Source organism: Scyliorhinus torazame, chromosome 1, assembly GCF_047496885.1.
Source record: "Scyliorhinus torazame isolate Kashiwa2021f chromosome 1, sScyTor2.1, whole genome shotgun sequence".
NCBI classification, from domain to species: domain Eukaryota; kingdom Metazoa; phylum Chordata; class Chondrichthyes; order Carcharhiniformes; family Scyliorhinidae; genus Scyliorhinus; species Scyliorhinus torazame.
This window is the reverse complement of record NC_092707.1, coordinates 387992435-388009341: the sequence shown is the minus strand read 5'-3', so window position 1 is coordinate 388009341 and position 16907 is coordinate 387992435. Positions and strand designations below refer to the sequence as shown.

General features: G+C 45.9%; 1 protein-coding gene across 4 annotated transcripts in view; it reads right to left on the bottom strand.

Annotated features, from left to right (window-relative positions):
* The window catches only part of smyd3 (SET and MYND domain containing 3), a 1068428-nt gene that overhangs the window by 854261 nt on the left and 197260 nt on the right, over positions 1-16907 (bottom strand). For 2 of the 4 annotated variants that reach the window (XR_011948475.1, XM_072512909.1), the window contains exon 2: positions 832-895. The exons of 1 other annotated variant lie outside the window; for it this stretch is intronic. Coding sequence is in view for 2 of the 3 variants with exons in the window: in XM_072512909.1 (XP_072369010.1) it covers positions 832-895 (64 nt within the window). In the remaining variant the exon portion in view is untranslated. Of the gene's footprint in view, positions 1-817; positions 896-16907 lie in introns of all 4 variants that reach the window. One more of the 4 variants, XM_072512917.1, reaches the window with a different exon arrangement.

The following is a 16907-nucleotide window of genomic DNA, read 5'->3' as shown; positions in this document are numbered from 1 at the left end:
CCCAGCCAGAAAGGAGATCAGTGGGCAATTGCCCCTCGTCAACTTGGTCATCATCATCACGTCGCTGCTTGTGGGAGCTTGCTGCGTATAAATTGGGTGTCGCCTTTGCTACATTACAACGATACACTTCTGAGGTTCTTAAATGGCTGGGGCGGCATGGTGACGCACTGCTGCCTCACGGCGCTGAGGATCCGGGTTCAATCCCGGCCCCGGTCACTGTCCGTGTGGAGGGCTGCACATTTTTTTCCCATGTCTGTGTGGGTCTCACCCCCACAACCCAATACGGTGTGTAGGGTAGGTGAATTGGCCACGCTAAATTGCCCCTTAATTGGAAAAAAAAGAATTGGGTACTCTAAATTTTTATTTTTTATTTTATTGAAATTTACTTTTAAAAAAGGTTCTCAGTTGGCTACAATGTCCATTGTGATATCATGAGTTCCTGAAAGGCTCTGTATAAATTCAATAAAAATGTACTTCATTGGCTGCAAAGTGCTTTCAGGTGGTCATGAAAGTCGCTACATAAATGCAAGTCTTTCTTTTTACTGCTTTAAGTGGCGGTGATGGATCGTATGCAGATAATTTGTGCCGTTTAGCTACCCCTGCGCTCACTGCACTCTGCTGGAGCAATCGCCTCGCTGCTATCAGGAGATGTTGCAGTAGTTTTGGTCATGGGTTGTTTGCCATAGTTCGTGGAGACTCTTCTCAAGCAGTCTCTGTTTACCCTAAGTTAGACTGCTTGCTGCGAGTCCTGCCGCAGGTTCTGCCCGGTCTCCAACCCATTGGCTGACAAAGTGCCGTCAATATCGTCAACATTCACCTTGTACAGCTTACCTGGCATGTAGCATTGCAGTATCTTGCCATTTTGCATTGAGAACATCGCAGCAGAGATTCCTTCCTGTGAAGAGAAAGATATATTACTAACCCAACAAAAGAGGACGGGTTTGCGGTTGAATAGAGTTTAATATTGTGCAATCCGGGTGATTAAAGTCTTTGGAAGATAAGTCATCCTCGGATATTTATATTTCAAAATAGCAATCAATAACAGGAATTTTAAAAGCTTGCTATAAAACGGGACAAGCAAATTTCTATTTATATACACACATGGCGAGATAAAATTCCAAAGTGACGTAGATTTGAACAGCAATAGCTGACCACCCACAAACTCAATTGCTTTCAACTCCAGATCCACAGCAATGTGGTTGACTCTTAACCGGCCCCTCAAGGGCAATTAGGGATGGGCAATAAATGCTGACCCAGCCTGCGACGCCCACATCCCATGAACAAATTAAATAAAATGCTGCCCGGTTTCCGTTGAAAGGCAAAATAAAAGTGACTTATGAGAAACGCAGCCCATTTGAAATTGAACACGGAAAATCCAGGAAATTTCGGAACCGCGAAACCTCACCAACATGGCAGTATGTTGACCTGACGAACCGGCACATAGAAAGGATTTGATGCACTAATTCTAACTGCACCGTTGCACAAACGTGGAAAGGTAGGAGCAGAGGTAATACTTGTGGGTACGGTCCCGATATTGAGCTGCAAAACAGCGCAGGCACAGAATCCAAAGATGATCCATCGAGCAGCACTCAACCTCCAATAATGCTAATACTTTGGTCAAATTGCACCTTTCACCTTGAAATATCTTGGGTTCTGCCTGTCCCACCATACAAACAGATAAAAGCCACCCGTAAAACCATCGAGAATTGCTTCTCCGATTCAACAGATTATGGTTAATCGAAACTGAAGTACCTCCATGTGAAACGGTTCAGCGGCTGGACTGCTCAGTTCAGCAGTCTTTCACACGCGTGGTCACAGACACTTCTTTTCCCTTTCCCCACCGGCCTGCTTCAACGTGTCTCACTAAGAAACTGAATGTGGGAAGTGGGAATTTAGTTCCAGAGACCCAGATATAATCTGCCTGTCACCCCTAAGCCTCTTAACTCATTAATAAGGATCCACGTTCCTCACACGATAGGTTTAGGGTTGCCAACTGTGACTAAATGCATTCCTGGAGGTTTCATCACACTTGCTCCCCCATGCTCCAGCCATTAGTCGGCCAACACAATCCGTCCTTATGACGTACGGCCTTCCTACACTGGTTGGAAAGTCAGGAGATTCATTACCCAGATTGGATGATACTTGACCGTTGGTCAAACAGCTGATCTGATCAACCCCTATTTCAATATTTTTATATCTGGTAAACAGAAATGTCCAAAGAAAATGACAACGAAAAAAAACCCCAATCTGTTGCAATGTCCTGAAGTTTTCTTTTCTCCAGGGCTGCACACAGCATGGTCCTGGAGATTGATCTTCAATTCCTGGAGACTCCAGGCTAACCCTGGAGGGTTGGCAACCCCAAGTCACAAGGCGAAGTTTGCCTTCAGCTCCACATCTCCAACGTCACACCAGCCGAGGTAAATCAATAATGGTCGCCTCGAAAGGGGGACAAAAACATCTGGGGACCAGATTTGTGAAATGTGTTTTAGAAACCCCTTTGACCATTTTGCTGAGCTTTCACTGCAGTTCCACATTCCTGGAACCTTCTCGTGAATCTTTTCTGCACCCTCTCGAAAGCTTTCACATCACATCCTTCCTAAAATGCGGTGCCCAGAACTGAGCACAACACACGGTCCAGTTGGGACTGAAGCAATCATAGAACCGTAGCAGTTCAGAGGGGACCATTCAGCCCATCTACCCTCGGAAAGGCCCACCCCCTCACCCTATCCCTGCAACCCCACCTAACCTGCACATCTTTGGACTGTGGGAGGAAACTGGAGCATCCCGAGGAAACCCATGAAGTCACAAGGAGAAAGTGCAAACTCCACACAGATGGTCACCCAAGGCCGGAATTGAACCCAACCCCGGGTGAGGCAGCAGTGCTAACCACGGTGCCCTTGTTTTATAAAGAAAGGTTCATCTTAACTTCCTTGCTTGATGGAAGTCTATTTATTTCTAATTAATCAATGCCATTTTGAAAGTAGGGTATCCAAAGTTGAAAACAATAATTCAAACATAGCTTCAAGACAGATCTAAGTCAAATGCACTTGAGACTCACGCGTTTCGGCACATTCATTATTTTTTGCACCTCAGGTACAGTGTCTGCATGTGTGCAGCTCCAAAAATAGCCACTGCAAAATGACCTAGATTCGCAGAATCTTCATCGAAACTCTCTTTAGGCTTCAAAGACAGACTAGGTGCACAGATTCTCGGTTTTTAATGCAGGCCCGGTGATTGTAAACTGATCTCCTGAGTCAGGAGGCCTTTGGTTTAAGGCCCACCTCGAGGACCAGAACATGGGGCTGGTTTAGCACACTGGGCTAAATTGCTGGCTTTTAAAGCAGACCAAGGCAGGCCAGCAGCATGGTTCGATTCCCGTACCAGCCTCCCCGAACAGGCGCCGGAATGTGGCGACTAGGGGCTTTTCACAGTAACTTAATTTGAAGCCTACTTGTGACAATAAGCGATTTTCATTTCATTTCATAATCGAAGCTGACGGGGAGGGTGCTGCATTGTCTTTCAGATGAGGCATTAAACCCAAGCCCCACCTGCTTGCTCAGGTCAAACTGACGTGCAAGAACATGATCATAGATTATCATAGAATTTGCAGTGCAGAAGGAGGCCATTCGGCCCATCGGGTCTGCACCGGCTCTTGGAAAGAGCACCCTACCCAAGGTCAACACCGCCACCCTATCCCCATAACCCAGTAACCCCACCCAACACTAAGGGCAATTTATCATGGCCAATCCACCTAACCTGCGCATCTTTGGACTGTGGGAGGAAACCAGAGCACCCGGAAAAAACCCACGCACACACGGGGAGGATGTGCAGACTCCGCACAGACAGTGATCCAAGCTGGAATCGAACCTGGGACCCTGGAGCTGTGAAGCAATTTCTCCCTCAACTAACTCCACCCCTAATTCCTTCATTGTTAATGGTGTAGTCTTGCTGATTACAGTGTTGGGAAGCGATTAGCTGTTGGGGTCTCTTTTCTCTTGAAAGTAAAAAGAAACAAAGGTCATTAAAGTTAAAAAAAGACTGATCTGATCTCTTCATGCATCTTCTCTACTGAGTAGTACTACACTCCCTCTGCGTCACCCGATGCCTGTGCCTATGTATTTACATTGTGTATTTATCGTACGTCCTATGTTTTTTCATGTATGGAACGGTCTGTCTGGACTGTATACAGAACAATAGATTTCACCGTACCTCGGTACACGTAACAATAAACCAAATACAATCAAATCTAACAAAGTAAAATGGCTAGGAAAATATCACAGGATAATAACTATAACTGTAATAAGTTCCTTTTCAACAAGTTCACCTCAAAAGTCACAAGGTAAATAGCGCAGACAAACAGTCAGACATCCCACACTAATGACCGGGTGCGGTCGGTAAGGTTTGTGCAGCTTGGGTCAGAGATTTCCATTGCTGAATATCGAGGAGCTTCAAAGAAGAAAAAAAAAGTGCGTCTTTTGGATCTGTTCAATTTTTAGATTTATGGACAAAGGATACGCGACCTTTCGTACAGAAGTACGTGGGAGGAAACTAGACAAGCATCTGGGTGAGAAGGGGATTACGCTGTGAGATTTAGATGAGGACAAATGGGCGGAGGCTCGGTTTGGGGCATGGACATTGGCATGCAGTGGGTGGGCCGAATTGGCGGTTTTGATGCCGTATAGCCTAAGAAAAGTAGGCTGGCACGGTTTGCCAACAGAACAGAGGTGGGTACACTTCCAATCTAACTCAGTCGCTAAGGAGGTATATGGTATCGAGGACGCAAAAGAGGCTGTGCAGAAATGGAAATCCTTATTTTGCGGTGAAACCCAGACAGAGTGACAAAGGCCGGTTTAATATCTTCCTGGTTCAAATCACCGGAAGGCCAAGAGCAGTATATACCTGTGAGCAAGCACAAAGGTTCAAAATGTAATTGTCTCGAGATCGATTTCTCGGCCTGAGGGCAGCAAATGCAAAAGTGCATTGGTCCTCGAAGTTCAACAACAGTTGCCGCACATAAATCCCTGCAACCCAATTTCCCACATATTCGACCATGAGGAGCTCCGCGTGGATACTCCAATGAGTTACTGAGTTGGAGTGTGATATCGCTCAAGGGCATCTGAACATTGAAATGAAGAAAATGAAATGAAAATCGCTTATTGTCACAAGTAGGCTTCAATGAAGTTACTGTGAAAAGCCCCTAGTCGCCACATTCCGGCGCCTGTTCGGGGAGGCTGGTCAGGGAATTGAACCGTGCTGCTGGCCTGCTTGGTCTGCTTTAAAAGCCAGCGATTTAGCCCAGTGTGCTAAACCAGCCCCATCAAACTGAGGGCAATAGGGGAATGGGTGGAGAGGGATCATTTCTGTGGCAACACACACCTTCTTAATAAATCAATGGGTTACAATATCGAACATTCCAGCTTAATTATCCCCCCCAAAAACAATTCAATTTAAGCCACACATGAAAAGGCAGGAATTAGCTGAACATGTGGCCTCAGTCCCTGTGAGAATATGCTGTTATGACCACCAAATGGTCTCCTCCTGTCCCATCCCGACTACACCTGAGATGACCCTCATCGCCAGCATCAACTGGCAAGGTGTGACCCACGTATTTTCTCACTACCTTCCCCGCCACCACCAACCACACGGCTCCCGCGGAATAACCAGTTTACAATTTAGGCTTCATTTAGGAGGGGCCCACTCCAGGAGGAAGAGCCTCAGATTTCAGGCCGGCCGTGTGAAATGTTCTGCTGCAGTTGTTGGATCAACATCAGGGATGGGAAGACTCGGATGTCCCCCAACCCCCTGATCCTGAACAGGCCTGCAGGTGTCACGATGATCCCGAGGGGTGGGGGTGGGCGGTGTCCGGGGCTGCTACCGGTGCTACACCAGAGGCCTACTATTGTGGCTGGATCACAGGTGAGTGATGACAGGTTTTGTGATATTATCCTATTCTCTCAAAAGTAATGAGTTATACCGCTTTCATTAAGCACAATATCTTGTCTGTAGCCTTACTGTGTTCTTCAAATCTTCATCATTTTGTTTCCGAGGCACCCCTTGCTGCCATCATGTTGTATTTCTATGTTTGCTTAACACAGACTTACCAATCTCCCAGAGGCGTGGTCAACCAAACATTGACAGAAAGTACTGGACAATCTCACCAGGTCTGACAGCATCTGTGGAGAGAGAATGGAGCTAACGTGTCGAGCCTGGATGACTCTCTGTCAAAGTCATCCAGACACAAAACGTTAGCCCCCTTCTCTCTCCACAGATGCAGTCAGACCTGCTGAGATTGTCCAGTTATTTCCGTTTTTGTTTCCGATTCCAGCATCCGCAGTAATTTGCTTTTATAGACTGGAAAGTTGAAAATAGCTCTGGTTTATTTGAAGATGCAGCACAGGATTGCTCAGCACACAGATTTACTATAAAGATTAAACAGGTATTGTCAACAGGAAAGTACAGCGGCAAGTCCTTCACATCACATACTGTTAACTAAATTGAAAGCGCCTCCGAACAAATTCTTCTGGTCACATGGTTTACATCCTGGCTACTTACTCTTATTAACATACTCTCTCACAGCAATATCACAACAGTGAAATGAACATTTCTCTGCACCCCCCCCCCCTTCAAGAATCTAAAATTATTGCGTAATTATCGGCATCATTTTTGGAGGTTGTGAGTAACGAGTACGCTCAAATAGAAATTCAGTCTCAGTTCTGTCATCCTCCTGGGGGGTAACCATACTGATCATCTCCCCTGCTCACAAAATAACACAGTTACAACTGGGGATTCTCCAAGTGGTGAATCAGATTAATTATCAAGTATTATCCCCTCTACACCATGGTGCCACAAGCAAGCTGCTTCAAAAGAAAATGAGAAAGGGGGTGGGCGAAGGAAAAATTTAAATCTTGCATTGATATATCAACTGTCACCACCTCAGGACACCCCAAAATGCTTTACAGCCAATGACATCACTTGAAGTCACAAGTGGAATGTGAGCAGCCAATTTTCACACAGAAAGATCCCACAAGCAGCAATGGGGGCAATGACCTGATTTCCGTTTTTTCTTTTCAGCAATATTTGGCTGAGGAACAAGTATTGGCCTGGTCGGCAGGGAGGGTTCCCCTGCACTCCTTCAAAGAGGTACTGCAGGATCATTTGCGCCCACCAGAGGGGGCAGACGAGGCCTTGTGATTGACATCCCATCCGAAAGTCGGCACCTCTGACAGTCCAGCACTCCCTCGCTACTGGAACGTCAGGCTGCATTGTGGGCTCAAGTCTCTGAAGCGAGACTCAAACCCACAACCCACTGACTCTGTAGCAAGGGTGTAACCATCGAGTCCAGGTTGACATCTCTGTTGCACGCAATGTGCCTTACGTGGTTACAACTGTGATTCTGACAAACCCGTGCTTGTTAAGCATTCGGCATTAGTGGTTTCCCTCACTCTTCGGCAGGATGCGATATGATTATCTGCACCGATGATTTATGATGTCTTCAACAACCACCAATCAAGAGTTAAGCGACTAAAAGGAGAAGCATCTGTAATTTAGTTAACCAGGACATTACCAACTGAAAGCAGTTAAAATCTATCGGTGTCACATAATGTTCAAATGAGGCAGCTTACAGCACTTAAATTTTAATAAATTGCTGCCGTTATCATCCGCAAGACACTTTGCGGAGGGTCATATTTCATCAAGCCATCGTTGCATTAATTTTTTACATGCGCCTTGTATGTATTATTCAGCAGATTACACTGTGTGAACTTTATCAGTAGCACTGAACAGCGGTTATTATCTAGCCCAAATCATTTAGGGCACTCTATGATGCTAAATGTTGAGAATGAACAACATTAATTTGAATTTATATAGCAGCTTCAACCTAGTAAAATGTTGCAAGGAGCGTCTCAGAGGCTCCATTGCCTGTTGTTGCAAATGCAAAAAGAAAATGTCTTTATTAATTCGCCCACCTCCCCAACAGGAAGCTACCGACTACAGCCAAATTCAAAAAGACAGAATAGAACTCCTCCACTGCAGTGCCAAACAAAGCTTAGCCATCAGCAGTGTTTTCGAGCTGCGCCATTTATTACTGATGAAAGGGGCAATCATGACTTTACAGGAAATATACTGCCTCCATTCGGTTCCGTGTAATCTACAAGCTAGCCTTTACTGGGTTCACCGGAAGGTCAACTATCAGAGAAAGAGCTGTGCACTTTGGGTCTTTCTTGCTTTATTTTCCCCTCTACAGAGGCGCAGAAGCTTCAATTAACCTTCAAAAGACGCTGATGCACAGGACTACATATCACTCTATATTAGCTGCAGGCACCAACCCTAGATTCAGTCATGATCCTTACACGCAACTGTGGAAAATGAAAACATCAGCTAAATGGCAACTTGCTGTAGGGCTGGAGGAACAAAAACCGTGAGAGCCATCACGCACGTCTCCAATTAGATCCCTCGTCCTTGTCCACAATTATGGCAATGAGGACTGCACAGAACGGAGGGAGAAAATTGAACTTCCTCTCGAGCAATTAAAGGCATCAAATTTTTAAAAAGCTTTTGTAAATGTAACATTTTTGCAGAATATATTTGTTGAAAACAGGATCCACGCAAAATTCCTTGAATAGATCAGCAACGAATAATGTACTTAAAAGCCGCCTGGTAGTATGGAACTCAAATATTGCTGAAAAGAGAGATTTGTTGTTGAAGCTTTTCATCCTTCACTCATCAGCCAAATTTCAAACTATCACAGCAACTTGTACGACAGGAAGCTTGGGGGATTTCTCTCGTTCCCTCCGGCTTTCTCCATGGCAATGCTTCAGCCAGAGTCAACTTGCCAACCAATCAGCATCCTTTTCTCCTGTCGTATAAATTGGTGCGATTATTTTAAATTTGGCATTCTTGAATTTGTCCTGATGAGTGTAAGATGAAAAGCTTCAGCAACATGTCTCTCTTTACAGGAATCTTCAAATAATGTACTCGTGTGCACCCTGCAACTACTTGGGTAGGGAGTCTTGTTCAAAAATGGATAGCCACACAGGGTACTAGGAGGGCTAGTGCAGTGAATAAAGACAGAGAACAACACACCACAGGAGGTGGCCATTCAACCCATCATCCTGGTATCGGCTCTTTGAAAAAGAGTGACTCGGTTTATCCCATTTGCCCACTCTTTTCCCATTCAAGTATTTATCCAATTCATCTTATTTCACAACACTCGGCTTCTTTTTTAAACCTTCATGCACTTTCCCAAGTGCCCAGACACGTGAATTATAGCCAATAATAACTGGGATGTGACAGGAATCATCAGGAGTTCCTTCTCTGGATGAAGTGTCAAGTCAAAGACATACACACTGTGATGAATAGATGAAGGACATTAACGTGATCACCAACACTGGGCTCACACAAGGTGCCAGACCAGGACACGCACAGAGGAAGATAAATACTGTGCAGCCAGGAAACCAGGGAAATTTCCGATGTTACAGCAGTGTCAATTAGAGGTTGCATGTGGGCCCCCCAAAGGTACAGCTCTCCAAGGTAGGAATGCTTGACGTCTTCATCCACCACCGCAGCTGGTGGGATTTAAATTCAATGAATAAATATCTGGAATGTAGTCTTTCTGTAATGGTAACCACCTAACCATTGTCGATTGTCATAAAAACCCATCTGGTTCATCGGAAAGGAAATCAGCCATCCTTACCTGGTCTGGCCTACATGTGGACCCAGACCCACAGCAATATGGTTGATTCATAACTGCCCCATGAAATGGCCTAAGCAAGGGCAATGCTGGCCTCGTCAGCGATGCCCACATCCCATACAGAATAAATGTTAAGAAAATGCCCCCATTCTGACATGACCATGATTTGTCCCCATGCCAACGTGCGTTTGTCCACACACACACACACACACACACACCTTCAATTTGATCTCCATCTCTTTAATAACCGTTTGCAGGTCTGGGAGCATCCATCCCTCAAGAGTATGCGCAGTGGTCACCTTGGTGATTTTGGAATTCTTTCGACATAAAATGGCCACCGTTGGGTGACTGGTGAATACAAGCTGATTTGCAAATGAATCAAACTCTCTGTTTCCGTGCCTGTATCAGTGGAGCTCAGTGCAGAGATTGTGCCTGAGGTTCCAGTGCTATGGTGCTACCCAGGTTGCATATAGAAAAAAATACTTTCTGACATAGATACCTACATATAGGTATCTATGGTATAGGTATAGGTATATGGTATGGTATAGGTATAGGAGCAGATAGGTAGACAGATTTTGGAAAAGAGTAAAAACAACAGGGTTGTGGTGATGGGAGACTTCAACTTCCCCAATATTGACTGGGACTCACTTAGTGCCAGGGGCTTAGACGGGGCAGAGTTTGTAAGGAGCATCCAGGAGGGCTTCTTAAAACAATATGTAAACAGTCCAACTAGGGAAGAGGCGGTACTGGACCTGGTATTGGGGAATGAGCCCGGCCAGGTGGTAGATGTTTCAGTAGGGGAGCATTTCGGTAACAGTGACCACAATTCAGTAAGTTTTAAAGTACTGGTGGACAAGGATAAGAGTGGTCCGAGGATGAATGTGCTAAATTGGGGGAAGGCTAATTATAACAATATTAGGCGGGAACTGAAGAGCATAGATTGGGGGCGGATGTTTGAGGGCAAATCAACATCTGACATGTGGGAGGCTTTCAAGTGTCAGTTGATAGGAATACAGGACAGGCATGTTCCTGTGAGGAAGAAAGACAAATACGGCAATTTTCGGGAACCTTGGATGACGAATGATATTGTAGGCCTCGTCAAAAAGAAAAAGGAGGCATTTGTCAGGGCTAAAAGGCTGGGAACAGACGAAGCCTGTGTGGCATATAAGGAAAGTAGGAAGGAACTTAAGCAGGGAGTCAGGAGGGCTAGAAGGGGTCATGAAAAGTCATTGGCAAATAGGGTTAAGGAAAATCCCAAGGCTTTTTACACTTACATAAAAAGCAAGAGGGTAGCCAGGGAAAGGGTTGGCCCACTGAAGGATAGGCAAGGGAATCTATGTGTGGAGCCAGAGGAAATGGGCGAGGTACTAAATGAATACTTTGCATCAGTATTCACCAAAGAGAAGGAATTGGTAGATGTTGAGTCTGGAGAAGGGGGTGTAGATAGCCTGGGTCACATTGTGATCCAAAAAGACGAGGTGTTGGGTGTCTTAAAAAATATTAAGGTAGATAAGTCCCCAGGGCCGGATGGGATCTACCCCAGAATACTGAAGGAGGCTGGAGAGGAAATTGCTGAGGCCTTGACAGAAATCTTTGGATCCTCGCTGTCTTCAGGGGATGTCCCGGAGGACTGGAGAATAGCCAATGTTGTTCCTCTGTTTAAGAAGGGTGGCAGGGATAATCCCGGGAACTACAGGCCGGTGAGCCTTACTTCAGTGGTAGGGAAATTACTGGAGAGAATTCTTCGAGACAGGATCTACTCCCATTTGGAAGCAAATGGACGTATTAGTGAGAGGCAGCACGGTTTTGTGAAGGGGAGGTCATGTCTCACTAACTTGATAGAGTTTTTCGAGGAGGTCACTAAGATGATTGATGCAGGTAGGGCAGTAGATGTTGTCTATATGGACTTCAGTAAGGCCTTTGACAAGGTCCCTCATGGTAGACTAGTACAAAAGGTGAAGTCACACGGGATCAGGGGTGAACTGGCAAGGTGGATACAGAACTGGCTAGGCCATAGAAGGCAGAGGGTAGCAATGGAGGGATGCTTTTCTAATTGGAGGGCTGTGACCAGTGGTGTTCCACAGGGATCAGTGCTGGGACCTTTGCTCTTTGTAGTATATATAAATGATTTGGAGGAAAATGTAACTGGTCTGATTAGTAAGTTTGCAGACGACACAAAGGTTGGTGGAATTGCGGATAGCGATGAGGACTGTCTGAGGATACAGCAGGATTTAGATTGTCTGGAGACTTGGGCGGAGAGATGGCAGATGGAGTTTAACCTGGACAAATGTGAGGTAATGCATTTTGGAAGGGCTAATGCAGGTAGGGAATATACAGTGAATGGTAGAACCCTCAAGAGTATTGAAAGTCAAAGAGATCTAGGAGTACAGGTCCACAGATCACTGAAAGGGGCTACACAGGTGGAGAAGGTAGTCAAGAAGGCATACGGCATGCTTGCCTTCATTGGCCGGGGCATTGAGTATAAGAATTGGCAAGTCATGTTGCAGCTGTATAGAACCTTAGTTAGGCCACACTTGGAGTATAGTGTTCAATTCTGGTCGCCACACTACCAGAAGGATGTGGAGGCTTTAGAGAGGGTGCAGAAGAGATTTACCAGAATGTTGCCTGGTATGGAGGGCATAAGCTATGAGGAGCGATTGAATAAACTCGGTTTGTTCTCACTGGAACGAAGGAGGTTGAGGGGCGACCTGATAGAGGTATACAAAATTATGAGGGGCATAGACAGAGTGGATAGTCAGAGGCTTTTCCCCAGGGTAGAGGGGTCAATTACTAGGGGGCATAGGTTTAAGGTGAGAGGGGCAAAGTTTAGAGTAGATGTACGAGGCAAGTTTTTTACGCAGAGGGTAGTGGGTGCCTGGAACTCACTACCGGAGGAGGTAGTGGAGGCAGGGACGATAGGGACATTTAAGGGGCATCTTGACAAATATATGAATAGGATGGGAATAGAAGGATACGGACCCAGGAAGTGTAGAAGATTGTAGTTTAGTCGGGCAGTATGGTCGGCACGGGCTTGGAGGGCCGAAGGGCCTGTTCCTGTGCTGTACATTTCTTTGTTCTTTGTTGTTTGTTTATATATAGAAGATAGGAGCAGGAGGAGGCCTTTTGGCCCTTCGAGCCTGCTCAGCCATTCATCACGATCATGGCTGATCATCCAACTCAATAGCCTAATGCTGCTTTCTCCCCATAGCCTTTGATCCCATTCTCCCCAAATGCTATATCTAGCCGCCTCTTGAATATATTCAAAGTTTTAGCATCAACTACTTCCTATGGCAATGAATTCCACAGGCTCCCTACTCTGTGTGAAGAAATGTCTCCTTATCTCTGTCCGAAATGGTTTACCTTGAATCCTCAGACTGTGACCCCTGGTTCTGGACACACCCATCATTGGTAACATCTTCCCTGCATCAACCCTGTCTAGTCCTGTTAGAATTTTATAAGTCTCGATGAGATTCCCCCCTCCTCATTCTTCTGACCTCCATCAAGAACAATCCCAACCTAGTTAATCTCTCCTCATATGACAGTCCCGCCATCCCTGGAATCAGTCTGGTAAACCTTCGCTGCACTCCCTCGAGAGCAAGAACATCCTTCCTCAGAGAAGGAGACCAAAACTTCACACAATACTCCAGGTGTGGCCTCACCAAGGCCCTGTACAATTGCAGCAACACATCCCTGCTTCTATACTCCAAACCTCTCGCAATGAAGGCCAACATACCATTAGCCTTCTTTACCGCCTGCTGCACCTGCATGCTTACCTTCAGCGAATGGTGCACAAGGACACCCAGGTCCCGCTGCACACTCCCCACTCCCAATTTACAACCATTCAGGTAGTAATCTGCCTTCCTGTTTTTGTTTCCAAAGTGAATAACCCATTCTCTCAACATGTTGCACTGCTGAACTAATTGCACATCATCAGCATCAAGCTGCTTTACTGGAGTGTTACCGGACTAAGAGATGGAGATATGAAGTACAGAATGTTTTATGGAAAGGTTCAGTGTCCATAATCTGTTGAAATCAATCAGACCTAGTTGGCAATTGCAACTAGAGCCACACAGCTCATTTAGACAAAGATGTGCAACACCTGAAAAGTCAACAACAAAATCACAAAATGCTGGAAAAACTCAGCAGGTCTGGCAGCATCTGTGGAGGGAGAAAAGAGAGTTAATGTTTTGAGTCCAGTGTGACTCTTCAAATGACTCATTGACTAAAAAGTCAATCTCTTCCCTCAAATCCAGGAATGGGCGACACGGTAGCACAGTGGTTAGCAGTGTTGCTTCACACTGCCAGGGACCCGGGTTCGATTCCCGGCTTGGGTCACTGTCTGTGCGGAGTCTGCACGTTCTCCCCGTGTCTGCGTGGGTTTCCTCCCACAAGTCCCGAAAGACGTGCTTGCTAGGTGAATTGGACATTCTGAATTCTCCCTCAGTGTCCCCGAACAGGCGCTGGAATGTGGCGACAAGGGGCTTTTCACAGTAACTTCATTGCAGTGTTAATGTAAGCCTACTTGTGACACTAATAAAGATTATTATTAAAGGATGCAGTCACAATTCGCATCACTATTCACCCAACAACAAATATCCAGGTTGAAAATACGGAGTGCATTCGGGAGATTTATACCCCAGCTTGATCATTGACCGTCCAGCACACTGAGGGACGAGTGGTTCCACCACTTCAACGGTGCAAGGCTTTCCCAAATGCACTGGAAGATCGAAACATTCTTTCAAACAATAATAGACGGTTCATAAAAGTTTTTTTAGAAATGTAACAGCTTCTCCCTCATCCTATTTATAACATTTCGGCTAGTTTCAACCAGCAGTTGTCTTACCTCAGACAGAAGGTCACGGGCTGCAGGGTGGTACAATAGCTAGCGCTGCTACCTCACAGCGCCAGTGATCTGGATTAGATTCCGTCCTTGGGCAACTGCGTGTTCTCCCAGTATCTGCGTGGGTTTCCTCCGAGTGCTCCAGTTTCCTCCCACAGTCGAGAGAAATGCAGGTTAGGTAGATTGGCCATGATCAACCCGCAGGGTTAAGGGGATAGGACGGTGGAGTGGACCTAGGTAGGGTGCTCTTTCGGAGGGTCAGTGCCAACTCGATGGGCCGAATGGTTCAATGTCTCCAGGACTAGAGCCCACAATCTAAACCGAGATTTGAATGCAATACCGTGGGGGCGCTGCACTATCAAGAGGCAGCAGATTCCCAACGAGATCATTAAACCTACAGATGAAACAGTCATTCAACTCACTGCAGTTTGGAAGGGGCAGTGCACAAAATGGCAGCCACACTCATTGCAATAGACATGCACTTCCACATCGATTGCAATTCTCCACTTTGGAGAAGAGAGCACATTTTGTAACCCGCCCGGTATCAAATGCAAGGCAATTAATTTTGCAGCACAACACATGGAACCTTGAAAGAAAAAAAACAAATGCTCCGTGAGCGAAAACATGGCACTGTATTGCTTTGATGACAGTTGTTTGAATCAGCAATATGAACGAGGCAGAATGGTGATGCCCTGCTTTGACAATGTGAGGAGTGGGCTTGGACCCAACCTAGACTAGGTTGGGTTATCCTGTGCCAGTTTTAAGAACTCTCTGTGAATGAGTTTGTATATAGCTGATTCCACAGCACAAAAGCTATCTTCAAATTGAACAAAGCCTATGGAGCCTCAACTACAGGCAGTGGAAAAGTCACAAGCAAAAGTCAAGTGTGTTCTTAACAGACCAAAATGAAAGAACAATGTGAAATATAGAAAGCAGAGCTCCTGTCAGTCCAGTTAGTCACCAGTTAGATTATTGTTTACATGCAGATGTCCACAGTCTTGTGCAGTATCCAGTTAAACACCCTCCTTCTTCAGGAATTCACTTGCAAATTAAACACGTTCTACTTGGTGCTTTTAAAGCTCGGCATCAGACAGCCTAATGGGCAAAAAACACGACTGGCGATTTATGAACTTCCAAAGAAAGTACATTTACAAGTGTAGCCATCTGGGATGGCCACTTCCCGATTACAAAATGGACACTTTGCAAAGATTGCAGGGAAAATGGACAATACTGAGAAAACAAGCAGGTTCAGAGTTTGTCTGCATATTGGAGCCGCAGCTCCCAGACAAGACCAAAACGGTAGGCTCATTAGCATACTAATGGCCCATCTCCAGGAACAAAAGAGTAACATTTGAGTAACCGATACTAAGGCAGACACCCCGGCGCCAGAGGAGACCGAAAACAAAGCAGGCCAACGGCCACCAAGGACACGCCCAGCCACCAGGGCACCCATCCCTTTATTGGACGAGATCAATATGAATGATCAAGAAACGGCCCAATTGATTGGGGCCAAGTTCAAAGCCCGCCCAAAAGAGCACGAAGCCCCTTTGGGTATAAGAAGGAGCCCCCAAGAGAGAATCGTTCTCTTGGACCCGGCTCTCACCGAGGAGAGACCTGCCCACCAGCTGCACCAGAAGCAAGTAAGTCCAAGGTCAACGCTCGCTACCAGACAGACGACCTTAGCTGTTCCCCTTTACCAGTTCGACCCCAGCAGCCTCAGAACCGAACAACTGCCATTGTTAGCTTACATTGTTGATCACATTGACTCATTTCCGACCCCAGCAGACATATATTCGGACAGTTTATATGTCTGTAACAGTTTAACGGAATTCCTCCCCCTGTGGGAAACTAGAGGATTTGTTTCCGCAGACGGAAAGCCCCTACCCTCAGCCGCATTATTCCGGCATATCCTAGAGACAGCTAAAGATGGGAAATACGGCATAATTAAAGTTCGCAGTCATCACCGTTCTTCCTCCCCTGGTAACGTTAAAGCAGACGCCCTAGCGAAGGCAGGTTCCAGACATGGTTACTTTTGGAACCCCTCCGAGAGCACCCCAGTACACGCGGTTCAGGTCTCACAGACCAACATTCAGGATCTAGCGAAAGCCCAAAAGGAAGATGAAAAGCTCAGAGAAGTTTTAAAAGGAACCTTCCCAGCCCCGTACGATAAGTTTAAGAACGCAATGACCACACATGACGGTGTGATTTTGAAAGACGGCATTTATGTAGTTCCCAGCCAGGACAGGAACCATATTATCTGTCAGTTCCATGACAATCATGGACACCAAGGCATTGAACCCACCATAACCCACCTCTCTGCTGGTGGCCTGATTTAAAAGCCGATGTAACCCATTACATTGAAAATTGCTTGATCTGTGC